This window comes from Alligator mississippiensis, chromosome 1 (assembly GCF_030867095.1).
Source record: "Alligator mississippiensis isolate rAllMis1 chromosome 1, rAllMis1, whole genome shotgun sequence".
Lineage (NCBI taxonomy): Eukaryota > Metazoa > Chordata > Crocodylia > Alligatoridae > Alligator > Alligator mississippiensis.
In genome coordinates, this window is record NC_081824.1 from 413,732,211 (window position 1) to 413,744,746 (window position 12,536).

The 12,536-nt window shown below is 41.9% G+C and overlaps 1 protein-coding gene across 1 annotated transcript; it reads left to right on the top strand.

Moving 5' to 3' along the window:
- The first annotated feature begins 267 nt into the window (after positions 1-267).
- CYSLTR2 (cysteinyl leukotriene receptor 2) lies at positions 268-11,232 on the top strand. The gene is made up of 3 exons (XM_006273495.4): positions 268-409; positions 3,238-3,387; positions 6,616-11,232. Exon 3 carries the CDS (start codon positions 6,657-6,659, stop codon positions 7,569-7,571), a length of 915 nt encoding a protein of 304 aa, XP_006273557.1. The 5' UTR covers positions 268-409; positions 3,238-3,387; positions 6,616-6,656; the 3' UTR covers positions 7,572-11,232.
- Positions 11,233-12,536: the final 1,304 nt, after the last annotated feature.

Sequence of the window (12,536 nt, forward strand, 5' to 3'; positions counted from 1 at the left end):
ACTGGGAAAATAGAATATTTTCCCAGGGAAAGTATTTTTTAATTATTTTATGGTACTCCAACAATTTACTGGTTTGATTATTGAAGTCTATAGATAGAAATGAGAGTAGTTGAGAAAAAGTTTCTAGATATATTACGTGGCTGCAGAGCCTTTTTTGATATTTTTTTGAACAAGAGATATATGTAGTATGGGAGCAAATGCCTTTTCTTGACCTAAGAAAATATCTTTCTGAAGAAATAAAACTTCTGCTAACAAATACTGACTTCCTTTTACTTTTCATTGGCTGTGGTTGTGATATAAATAGATGTAGGTTCTTTTCCCCCCTCCACTAGCAGGCTGGCAGTTTTGAACAGCAAAAGCTGAAGAAGGAACTAATGTACTGAATTAACTGAAAGCTACACATACTAAGGTAGGACAAGTTTGTAATTTTTTTTAGTTCAGTATTTAAGTTGATAAAGATTATTAACAGTAACTAAGGCCCCTCCTACTTTCCCCCCTGTTACTTACGAGAGGTCTTCTAGCTGCTGGAAATATTAGGTGTTTATTAAATAAGGTTCTTTTCTCCTTAAGAAAGGACATCAAGGTGGTTTTCTATAATTACAAATATTTTGAAACATGAAAGATAATAAACTAATGGTAGTTTACCAAAAATCTGAGTGAATGAATTTAATTTTCTTGCTAGGCGCAAAGTACGGATTGTATCAACTGGAATCTTTGTTTACAAAATTACCAATTCATTAAAAGGTGTGCGTGAGGGTGAATAAAATGTCCTGTCTCTGCACAGTTCAGCTTAAATCAATGCTAATTCCAAACCAACAATAAAGGAAAGTAACTGTTTGGCAATTCTCATCCTGAACTGAAATATAACATTCACAGGACAAAGTGAATCAGAGCTTCATTTTTTGTCCAATGTCCGTACATCTGGCTTTCTGAAAGGGCAGTAGCTGATGCCTGTAATATAACATAGATAATAACACATTGCTAGTCTAATGGCAAACTTGAAATCCCATAGAAAACTGTTTGGAGAAAAATATATGGTTTAAACAGCAGAGAAGGTATTTTGTATCAAGAAAATCATTTAAAAAGATGTATTATGACAAGTCCTCATTGGTATAGAGAGTTCAGTGTTTCAGAATTTCTGTGCACTTGCAGGTACATTTAATGTAGCTGGGATTGTGAATGTTCTGCATTTCTTAAAATCAGACTAGAGAATTTGCTTTTTTCATATCCAATATAAATACTGCTGTGTCATAATCTATTTCTCTTAAAATATAACAGAAATATATTTTACATTGTCAGGCTAAGGAATCTTAACCTTGTTTTAGTAGATGGTTGCTTTAAGATCTAGTTCTTTACTTAACTGAGGACTTGAGGTTATAGATTGCTAGGTAATCTTTGTTTTGTGGCTGATTTGTGTGTATTTAGTGGGATTGGCCATGCAATTTTCAATATTATTTAATGGTTCCAGGTTAGATTCTGGTCTCATTTCACTGGCATATGTAAGTTACAAATAAAAGAGTATGTTATACTGGTGTGGGTCTGATTCATAGATTATAGAGTCAGAAGGGACCACAATGGATCATCGTGTCCAACCCCTTGCCCCTGGCAGGAAAGAAGACTGAGGTCAGATGACCCCAGCCAGGTGACTGTCAAGCCTCCTGTTGAAGACCTCCAAGTTAGGTGATAGTACCACCTCTCTTGGAAGCCCGTTCCAGATTCTGGCCATCCTTACTGTAAAAAAATTCTTCCTAACGTCTAACCTAAATCTACTCTCCGCTAGTTTGTTGATGGCCTCGTTACACTGCCAGCTCATGTTCATCTTGGAGTCAGTTATGACTCCAAGATCCCTCTCAGCCTCTGAGCTGCTGAGGAGGTCATCCCCCAACCTGTAGGTGTGCTGGGGATTCCTCCTTCCTAGGTAGAGTATCTTACATTTATCTTTGTTGAACTGCATCCTATTTCATTCCACCCATTGATCCAATCTGTCCAGGCCAGCCGGTATCTGCTCCCTGCCCTCCGGTGTGTTAACTTTGCCCCATAACTTGGTATCATCTGTGAACTTGGAGAGGGTACTCTCCACAACCTCGTCCAAATCGCTGGGGAAGATATTAAATAACACTGGTCCAAGGACCGAACCCTGTGGGACCCCTCCGCCCACCTCCTTCCAGGCCGAGAACAACCCATCCACCACCACTCTCTGATGTGACAGGGAGCAGAATCAGGACCCATATTATTAATTTTCCAAAGTGTCTATAACTTTTTATAGACATTTTAATTCATCTAAGTCTGGTTGCCCCCAGGCTGATCTTGCCTGATCCTCAGCTGAATGTCAGAAGCAGGCACAGGCAGTCCCAGGTTCTAGTTTAGGACCAGGAGCTGCCCCAACCTGATTCCTAAGGATCAGCTGGGGATAGCCCCAGGACCCATGGCTGTCTGGATGCACCATAAACGTAACACCTGTGAGAACTCTTGAGGGATCAATAATTCAAGGAAGATTTTGTGGCTGGTCTCAGCTAAATCACCTAATCTGAAGTGCATTAGCTATTGTGCTGTAGGCCTGGTGTGTATCCCCTCCCCAGTTGGTTCTATGATGAATCTTCACTTCAGCTATAGACAGATATAACAATTTTACTGATATCAAATGCTACTGATATAAACTGCTGTTGCTGTTATGCCTGCATCATTCTGTAGTGATACATGTCATTCAGGGTTAAAGTTATAGAGATTTAGGTAACTTGTATCATTATAGGACCATGTAGATTGGTAATGTAAGGTTACCAAACTGTTGGATTGGTAATGTAATTGAGGGGTTGTGACCAGGGCATCAGCTGATGGCTGTCCACACCCTGCTATCAGTGCTGGCAGCGCAGCCTGATGCTACCCCACATGCCGCATAGTTGCCTTGCTTCACCTCTGAGTTAGATCGCAACAGCTAATGTGTACTCCCAAGCAGCAACTTCCCTTTCCCTTTTAAAAATGTTAAAAGGTACATTTCTCCATGGCAATATTTGAATCTCCCTATTACTCCTTTCTGTTGTGATCTTATTGGTGATACGCAGCTCTCAGTATCTTGCTGGGTGGTTTTCAGCAAGGTACTAGCCTCACTGTACCTCAGTTCCCTTAGCTTTTATGCTTACCACACAGGCTTAATTCACTCATATTTTTAAAGATACATGACACAAACTTTATAACAGGTTGCAGAACTCTGATTTTAATTCTTTTTTTTTTTTTTTTTAGAGTCCAGGACTTCTGACCCTAGCAAAATACAATAAATTATTTCTCTTACAACACCTTGGACCATGTTGGATTTCAGAAAAATAGGAAAATCAGCATCAGCAAACCTGTAAAGGGAAAACGTTCCTGATTTCAGACAGAAGCTTCCTGAAGGTGATTTGATATAAAGAGTAAATGAAACCACTTGACATTGCTTTTATTGCAAATGATTTTTTCTTCTCCATAGGGAATTCTGCCATAACACTTCTCTTCTCGGCTGAGGGAGAAGGTTGCAAATAAGGAGAATCCCTCTATTAGGCTTTCAGCCACTGAAGGCTGGGGCCGCCTGCAGAATAGCATTAGTGGGATTTAAACCTAAATTTAAGTGCTTTCCTGAACAAGGATGCTTTCCTAAACTTAAAACTGAATGAACTGGTGATCCGCTTAACTTTAACAGAAATAGGGTGCAGGCACCCAGGTATGCTTTTCTACACTGTGGTTGCCAATATCCATTGTATATAGGAACTGTCACTGTCTGTGGTGTTGGTAGACATGATTATATTTAGTTTCTAGAGGGCTAATTTCAGAGACAGATATATTTTAAAATAGTTATTTTCTTGAAAAGCTCTTAACGAATTAGGTACTGGATTATAGGAACTAGGACTACTCACAGACCTGTACTCTACCATCAAGACCATGCCTGTCTTTATTGCTGTTATAGTGGGGCAACATTTCCTGGAAGTTTAAACTTCCTAGGCTAAAACTTTCCTCACTTCATCCCTACCCCAAAATAAAAATTTGGGATACAGTGAATCTAAAAATGTTTCAGCAATTCCCAGCATGAATGAATGAAGATACATGGTTCACCATTATTAAATAACAATTCTGTGGTTCTATTTTTTAAAAAAAACAGTGTTCATGCCAAATCAGTTTGGGATAAAAAACTGTAATTTAGTAAGGAATTAGCCCTTGCCGAGGAAAACATCGTTTTAGTATTCAAGTGATCATTTCTTTTAATTTTAACTGAATTATGCCCTGTTGAAAAACAAAACCCCACCCAGCACATGCACACTGCAATGTCACAGAGCTTACTCATGGGGACAGGTAAAACGTGCAGCTCTGGGACGCAACACTATGAAAGGACAAGTAGTGCTAAAGCAGTGAATGGGAAAAGAGCTCGACATTAAAAGGCACTGGGATGTGTCTGCTTCTTTAAGGGAGCAAGCAGCCTGAGAGACTGCTTGCAGGTGGCAGAGGGGAGCTAATGAGACACTGGTCTGACCAGAAGAGGGCTCAGACTTGAACTATATAAACCCAGAGCCTGCATCAGTCAGTTAGCCTTGCCCTGGTAGCTATGGAGTGTGGAGCTCAATGATAGCAGAGTAGCAGGACTCCTGACCTGACAGTGGCTCTGAATGAGAAGCTCTGCAAGGCAAAGAACAAGGGAAGGTACCTGGGGCAAAGAAGGGCTTGGTTATATGTGCAGGTGTCCCTGTTTTATGTTAAGCCTAGAGAAGGTTTGAGTGCCTGCTAGAGGGCAGGTGTTCATAGTTTTCATAGTTGGTAGGGTCGGAAGGGACCTGAGGAGATCATCCAGTCCAACCCCCTGCTGTGGCAGGAAAGAGTACTGGGGTCAAACGACCCCGGCCAGATGTTCGTCCAGCCTCCTTTTAAAGACCCCCAGGGTAGGAGCCAGCACCACATCTTTTGGAAGTTCATTATTAAGTTGTCCTACCACTTTAGCCTGGTGCCCTGCAAGGGCAGGCAAGGCTTACTTGGAGGGCCAGCAGCCAATCAGTGGCTAAAAGTGGGGTTCAGTAGGGGGTACAAGGGCCTAGAGAATAGAAGATCCATGAGCTCCAGGCCTGGGAAGGGCTGAGAGTGTGATCCATAGGTCCAGGGATAAGTAGGGCTAAGAGAGAGTGAGACCCAAGAAGGTCCAAAGACAGGCTAAGTACCTGAGTGTGGGCTGTGCATGAGACCAGAAGTCCTAGGAACACAGAGAGAGGGGCTGCATATGAGGCCAAGGGTCCAGGAGCCCAGAGAGGGCTGAAGGTGAGACCACGGGGATCCAAGGGCCCAAGTACATGAACTCAACGTTGTAGTGATAATACCTGTAAGGCTTGGGGTATGATGTAGAGGAGGAATGGGGCCCCACAATTTGCCCTTAAGGCTACAGGTGCCCTACAAGGAAGTAGTGAGGCCATGAGGAACCTATCAGGCCTAGATTGAAGTTATTGGGATCCAGGAGAGGCCCAGTGGGGAATTGTTAGCGTTAAGGTTCACTCTAAGGCCTGTGGGCAGCTTCCCTTAATCAAACGTTAGTAATAAGAACAAGGCATGGCGGGTGAGCAATCTAGGGAGGGTGACATTTAAGTCTGAGTGGGCCAGGAACTGCAAGGCCACCAGGGGGTGTCACAGACACCCTGTTGTGATAAGCCTGTCACAACCATGAAAAATACAAAAGGAATGTTTGATGCAAAAATGTCATTTGTTTTACATTGATTAAAAATGCACATTTTGGATATATTACATGAAAACAAGGACCTATCCTTTCAGTGGCTAAGAACATTTGGACAGCATTCCCATAACTAGAACACACAAGCTGGTGGGAGCATCTTGACCTTTTGTCACAGTTTGGAACAAAAGCAAATATCAGAATTTTCTGAGAGATGGAAACTCCCATTTTTGATCAGCTGTCGATACCTCTGCAGTTCCTTGCTTCTGCCATTCTGATTCAAGATCTTCCATCCACAAAATGATCAACATCAGTTTTGCTTTCTTGCCTAATCAGAGAAGATTACCGCTTTAGGTGACCTGTCAGTAGTCACTATATTCGGTTTTCAGAAACTGAAATAAGAGGCATTCTTACATGTGGTGCTGATGCAGTGCTGGGGGCTCTTAATTAACGAGCCACGCTAATTAAAAGTGCCCAGTGCTGCGTCTGGAGCAGGTGTATCAGTGGCGTAGTGCATATCAGTGCTCAAAAAATGGCGGCAGTGCACTTTGAACTAAAGCACAACGAATGCATTTTAGTTCAAAGCGCACCACCGCTATTTTCTCAGCACTGACATGTGCTGCCCCACTGATACACATGATGCACAATACACATTGGATGTCCAGTGTGTCAGAGCAGACTCCCCACGTGTGTGTAAGTGCCTAACTTGGCTATCTACTGAAACAGCAAAGACAGTGAGCAGTTATATCAGTCTGCACTTTGGAAGTGCTGTACAAACATTACAGTACATCTATATTTACTGGGACAGAGTGAATAGTTATTAATGTAACCAACTATTATTTTCCCCTGCTGTTTGCAGACTGTATAATTAACATGTAATTATATGTTTATAATGCTGAATTTGGAGATTCAACATTTGCAACAACTGCTTTTTAATTTGGCAGAGAGACAGTAAGAATCCTTCCAGATTGTGTCAGTTTCAGAGATGAACGGAACTAACAACGCGTCAGACAACTGTATGATGGATAAGTTCAAGCAGGTTGTTTATCCCACTGCTTATTTGACCATATTCACATTTGGTGTTGTTGGAAATGGCCTTTCCATATATGTTTTCCTACAACCTTATAACAGAAAGACCTCAGGGAATATTTTCATGCTGAATTTGGCCATTTCAGACCTCATGTTTGTGTCCACTTTGCCTTTCCGGGCCACCTATTACCTGATGAAATCTGACTGGATATTTCAAGATGTATTTTGCAGAATTGTGTCCTATATCTTGTATGTCAATATGTACTGCAGCATTTATTTTCTAACCACCCTGAGTGTTGCTCGCTTCATGGTCATTGTCTACCCATTCAAATGTTTCCAAGTAAACAGCACAAAGTATGCCAGGATCATATGTGTGGTAATATGGATTTTTGTGTTGGCAAGTAGCGGCCAACTGCTGTGCACTGGAACCACCGTAACAAATTCCTCAACTCAGTGCTTGGATCTCCAACCAAACAACATAGAGAAGATCTTTCTGTTAAACAGTATTGTCCTGGTAGTCGGCTTCTCCCTGCCATTTTGCACAATCGTTGTGTGCTATGTGTTTATAATCAAAGCCTTACTTAAGTCCAAGACTCCAAACACCAAGGTAAGAGCCTCTCATAAGAAGGCAAAGTTAACCATCATCCTTACTTTGTTCATATTCTTCCTTTGTTTCTTGCCATATCACATACTAAGAACTGTCCATCTGGTACAGATAAAAAATGGTATTGAAAGCAAGTGTAACTTGCACAAAGGGGTCATCATTACCCTGTGCCTGGCTGCAATGAATAGCTGCCTAGATCCTGTACTCTTCTACTTTGTAGGTGAAAATTTCAAAGCAAGACTCAAAAATATATGTAAGAGGCAGTGAACACAGAATCAAATACACCCATTTCTTACTGGGAAAATTATGTAATAGTTCAGCCACAGAATTGGGAGTTGAAAGACTGAGACACATTTCTCAGCTCTGTCATTAACTTGCCTTGTGCCGTGAGCCCAAATTCTCAAAGGCATCAAATTCCTACTTATTTCAATCCATATAACTTGTATATCATTTCAACTGGGCTTAGGTATCTTAAATAAACTCAAAGGTCTGCATCTAAAGTTCTGTTTCCATTTCCTTTTCATTTACATTCTTCTGTTAAATTGGGATATTCAAGGTATTGTACTGCTATATTGCCTTCCGACTCTTGTTGATTTTTTTAAAATTAAGGTTCATATAGGGTTTGAAGACTCTTAAATATAATAGAAATACAAAGTATTATTGATATTAGCTGCCTTTGAAATGTTTTATCCAAAGATCTACATTGAATCTGGCTCTTAAATACGTGTCATACAAACATTTCTATATTTTCCACCATTACAAACCTCTAAGGTATGTTGTTTAATATTTAAATGGATTTTCAAGTTAAACATTGTCTTAAGAGTCCTACAAACAAACCATTTCTGAATGACAGTATTTAAATTCATGTGAGTATTAAAACTTACTCTCCATATTCATGTGAATACATACATGGTCCTTTGTCATTCTTCTTTATATGAATCAATGTTTTTGTGGCCCCTAACATATTTTTATGCTTAGTTTGTCAGCAATATTTTTAAACTTGTGTATTAAAGTTAGATAAATTAACCTAGAATTAGGAATTCAAGTCAGAATATTAAGTGTATTTAGGGAAAGATATGTGCTGAGTGGGATTTCCAGAAACATTTAATTTCCGCTGATTTCAATGGACGTAAGGTATTTTGGAAAATCTCAGTAGATGCTTATCTGCATTTTAGGTACTTAAATGCTTCAAAATGCTGGGTGTCTTTATGTACTGTGAATAAGGACACGTAAAGTAGTGTTGCAACACAACATCTTTACTTCTTGCTGTCAATTCCTTCATAAAAAGAAAGGCTTTGTGACAGTTCCGTTTGATGCTGCTGCTGGTGCTATAGGTGTTGAGCCAGCTAAGTTATTTTACCTGTTGTCATGTAAAGTGGTGGACCGGACCTGAGGCTGTAGGGAAGGAGGAGGTCACACTGGGGCACACTGCTGTGTTGTGCAGAGGCCCCAGAGCCAGGAAGGGCGCACCTTTTAACACACACACAGTGTCACCCACCCCCGTCACGAGTTTTGCCTGTTAGTAGCCAGCGGTGCAGAGCCCCAGAAGCCAGACTCCCCCAATGAGACACACACACAGCTGGCAGGCTTCGTGGCCTGGCAGGGCCCAGCACCCAGGCCTGCAGTAGATTTCACCCCCCTGTGCCCCAAGACAGACGCAGTCACACAAGCACCCACCCACATCACGAGTTTTGCCTTTTAGCAGCCAGAGGTGCAGGGCCCCAGAAGCCAGACTCCCCCTGAGTCTATCTTCTTGAAACTTGGCAGACTTTGTGGCCTCAGCAGGGGCTACCACCCCTGCAGTTTTCAGCCCACTGCACCTTAACACACACACGGTCATCTATGTCACGAGTTTTGCCTGTCAGCAGTTTGAGGTGCAGTTCCCCCCAAACCCCTGCACCTATCTTCTTGAAACTTGGCAAGCTTTGTGGCCTCACTAGGGGATACCATCCCTGCAGTTTTCAGCCTCCTGTGGTGTAACACATACATGTGACATGAGTTTTGCTTTCAGGAATTTGGGGTACAATTCCCTCAAAACCCCTGCACCTATCTTCTTGAAACTTGGCAGACTTCATGCTCTTAGAAGAGGCTACCATCCCTGCACGTTTCATCCAAATCGGACAAAAAACATCAATGTTATAGCTATTTCATTGATTCCCCATTATACCCTATGGCCAGATCGCCAAGGTGGCTCTGAAGCTTCGGAGCTGCTTTGGCCAGATCGAAGCGGGAAACTGATCTGGAGCTCCAGATTGGATCGATGACATCCAAAGCAGCCAGATCCGAAGCTGGATTGAATAACTGCCTACTTGTACAGGCCTAGTAATTATATAAACAAGTACTAAATAACTGTACAGTAACCAGAGTTACTGCGCAGTAGTGCTGAGGAGCAGCTTTTTCATGACACTTGACTGCGCAGTAGCTTGTGACTACTACACAGTAGCATCGTGTCATGCTTCCTGCCATGCAATGCTACTACGTAATAGTCATGGGCTACTGTGCAGTCAGCATCTTGTGTAGCATGAACTGAACTAATGTAGCTGATGTTAACATAGAGTGTAATAGTAGTGAAATGTAACCATGTTAGTCTTGTCCTGTAAGCAACTTGAAAACTCCATTTTGTATCCTTCTGCTTGACATAAGTGAATGAACTTTGCATAGCCTTTATGTATGAGTGTGTGTAAAAGGGTGAATGGTGAGACAATGGCATAGAGACGGAAGAAGAAGATTCAACTGTTTATATAAGCAACAAGGTGCCAAATGTAAGTTACCAACCACTAACTACTAACAAACGCCTGAAGAATCCCTTTGAAGCTCGAAGGCACAAAGGAGATAACAGAAGAAGAAATTCTGCCAGATGGGCAACAAAAACACTCCAAGGCTAAGATAAACTGAAGACAAAAGAAGTTCAACTGCAAAAACAGAAGCTGGGTATGGAAAAACCCCAAAGCACTGAAACAAAGGATGCCAATCCCTATAAAAGAACACTTTGAAAATGCCAAGTTGGGTGAATTTCTTTCTCTACTGCTGTTTCATCGGAGCACAGATGCATCTGTTCACCCCGCTCCAGCTGTTATCTTTAAATCTGCTATCTTCAAATCATCATCATCTACTCAATAAGCCCAGGTTGGCCACCCTGGGCTGATATTGAGCAACTATTGCTGGTAACTATATCTGGTGTATGTGTGGATGAAATGGTTGTTTTGTGTATGTGTATGCCTGTGTGTAATGATGCGTATGATGATTTGTGTGTGTTTGTATGAACGGTGTGCCTGAACCTCTATGTCTAACTCATGTAATCAATAAAAGCGGCACTTTGCCTTATCCCCCTTTGTAAAGTCTCACTCGTGATTTGAACAATTGGCAATTTGTGTAACACTTGTGCAGACATGGCCAGTGAGCCCCAAACTGATTTTTAATTAAAAATCCATTTTTGAGGAAAAATCATGAATTTTCTAGATATGACTTCTAATGAAACCAGCCTATCCCATGAAAAGCTTGAGAAAAAACTGAAAAGGTATAAATCCGTCCAAAATATTATTTCTGTCAGAATATTCTAGCAGAATATTTTCTGGTGCTGCATTCTTGGCATAAATAAAGCACCAGAGATGCTAAAGTTATTACTTTTAAACAAAAAGTAGTGACAGTCAGCTAATTTCAGCTCGATTGAAATGCAAGGAAAACAAATTAATATTTGCAGGATAGAAAATATTGTGTACCATATAATTGGTAGACTTGAAAATATTTTTCAATTGAGGTTTATTTACAGGTGAGGTTGAGGTTTATTTACAGTTTAATAATCGATCTGTCTCAGTCATTTTATGCCTCCAGAAGCCCTTTTCCCCCATGATTCTCCACATAATGTATGTTTGTTTAAAAAACAAATATCTCTGTATTTTAAATAAATGTATATGTTTTTATATTTCCATTGACAGTATCATATTCTGGTCAATAACAACCTAGTAGTCCTCCTAGGTCCTAATCCTGTACAACCTAAGACAATAGGAGTTTTGCCTTTGACTGCAGTAGGAACTGAAGTAGGTCCTTGGACTGTTATCATGGGGGTAGAGACTCAGTTTCATAGTTTGTAGGGTCGGAAGGGACCTGAGCATATCATCAAGTCCGACCCCCTGCCATGACAGGAAAGAGTACTGGGTTCAAACGACCCGAGCAAGGTGATCATCTAGCCTCCTCTTAAAGACCCCCAGGGTAGGAGCCAGCACCACTTCTCTTGGAAGTTGGTTCCAGATCCTAGCTGCCCTGGCAGTGAAGTAGCACCTCCTGATATCTAGTCTAAATCTACCCTCTGCCAGCTTGTGATCATTATTTCTTGCCACTCCTAGGAGTGCTCGGGGGAACAGGGACTCCTCTGATACCCGCTGGTCCCCTCTGACAAGTTTGTAAACAGCCACTAGATCCCCCCTCAGCCTTCTCTTGTGGAGGCTGAACAGGTTCAGGTCCCTTAGCCTCTCATCATAGGGTTTGCCCTGCTGCCCCCTGATCATGCGAGTGGCCCTCCTCTGGACCCTCTCCATGTTGTCCACATCCCTCCTGAAGTGCGGTGCCCAGAACTGGATGCAGTACTCCAACTGTGGCCTGACCAGTGTCACATAGAGGGGGAGGATCACCTCCTTGGACCTGCTTGAGATGCATCTGTGGATGCATGACAAGGTGCAGTTGGCCTTCCTGACCCCACACTGTCTGCCCATGTTCATTTTGGCATCAATAATGACTTCAAGATCCTTTTCTGCCTCTGCACTGATGAGAAGGGAGTTCCCCAGCCTGTAGGTATGCTGCTGGTTCTTCCCCTGCAGGTGCAGTATCTTGCACTTGTCAGTATTGAAACCCATCCTGTTCTCATCTGCCCACCCCTGTAACCTGTCTAGGTCAGATTGCAGCCTATTCCTCCCTTCTAGCGTGCCCACTTCCCCCCACATCTTAGTGTTGTCTGTGAATTTGAACAGCATGCTTTTTACCCCTTCGTCCAAGTCGCTGATGAAGACTCATATAACTGGGATGCTTTTGGGGAACAAGTTCTTATCTGTAGACTTCAAGAGCAATTCTGTGCCTAGATGACTTACTGGATTGGACATGTGAACCATTTGGGAACACATCTACTTGAGCTACAAAATGCTTTGTGAATAGCCTGACTTGGTCATAAAGGATTCCCATCTCCCTCTGAAAAATGTGAGTGCACCTCAACGAAGTTATTAGAAAGGGTGGGAAATCAAA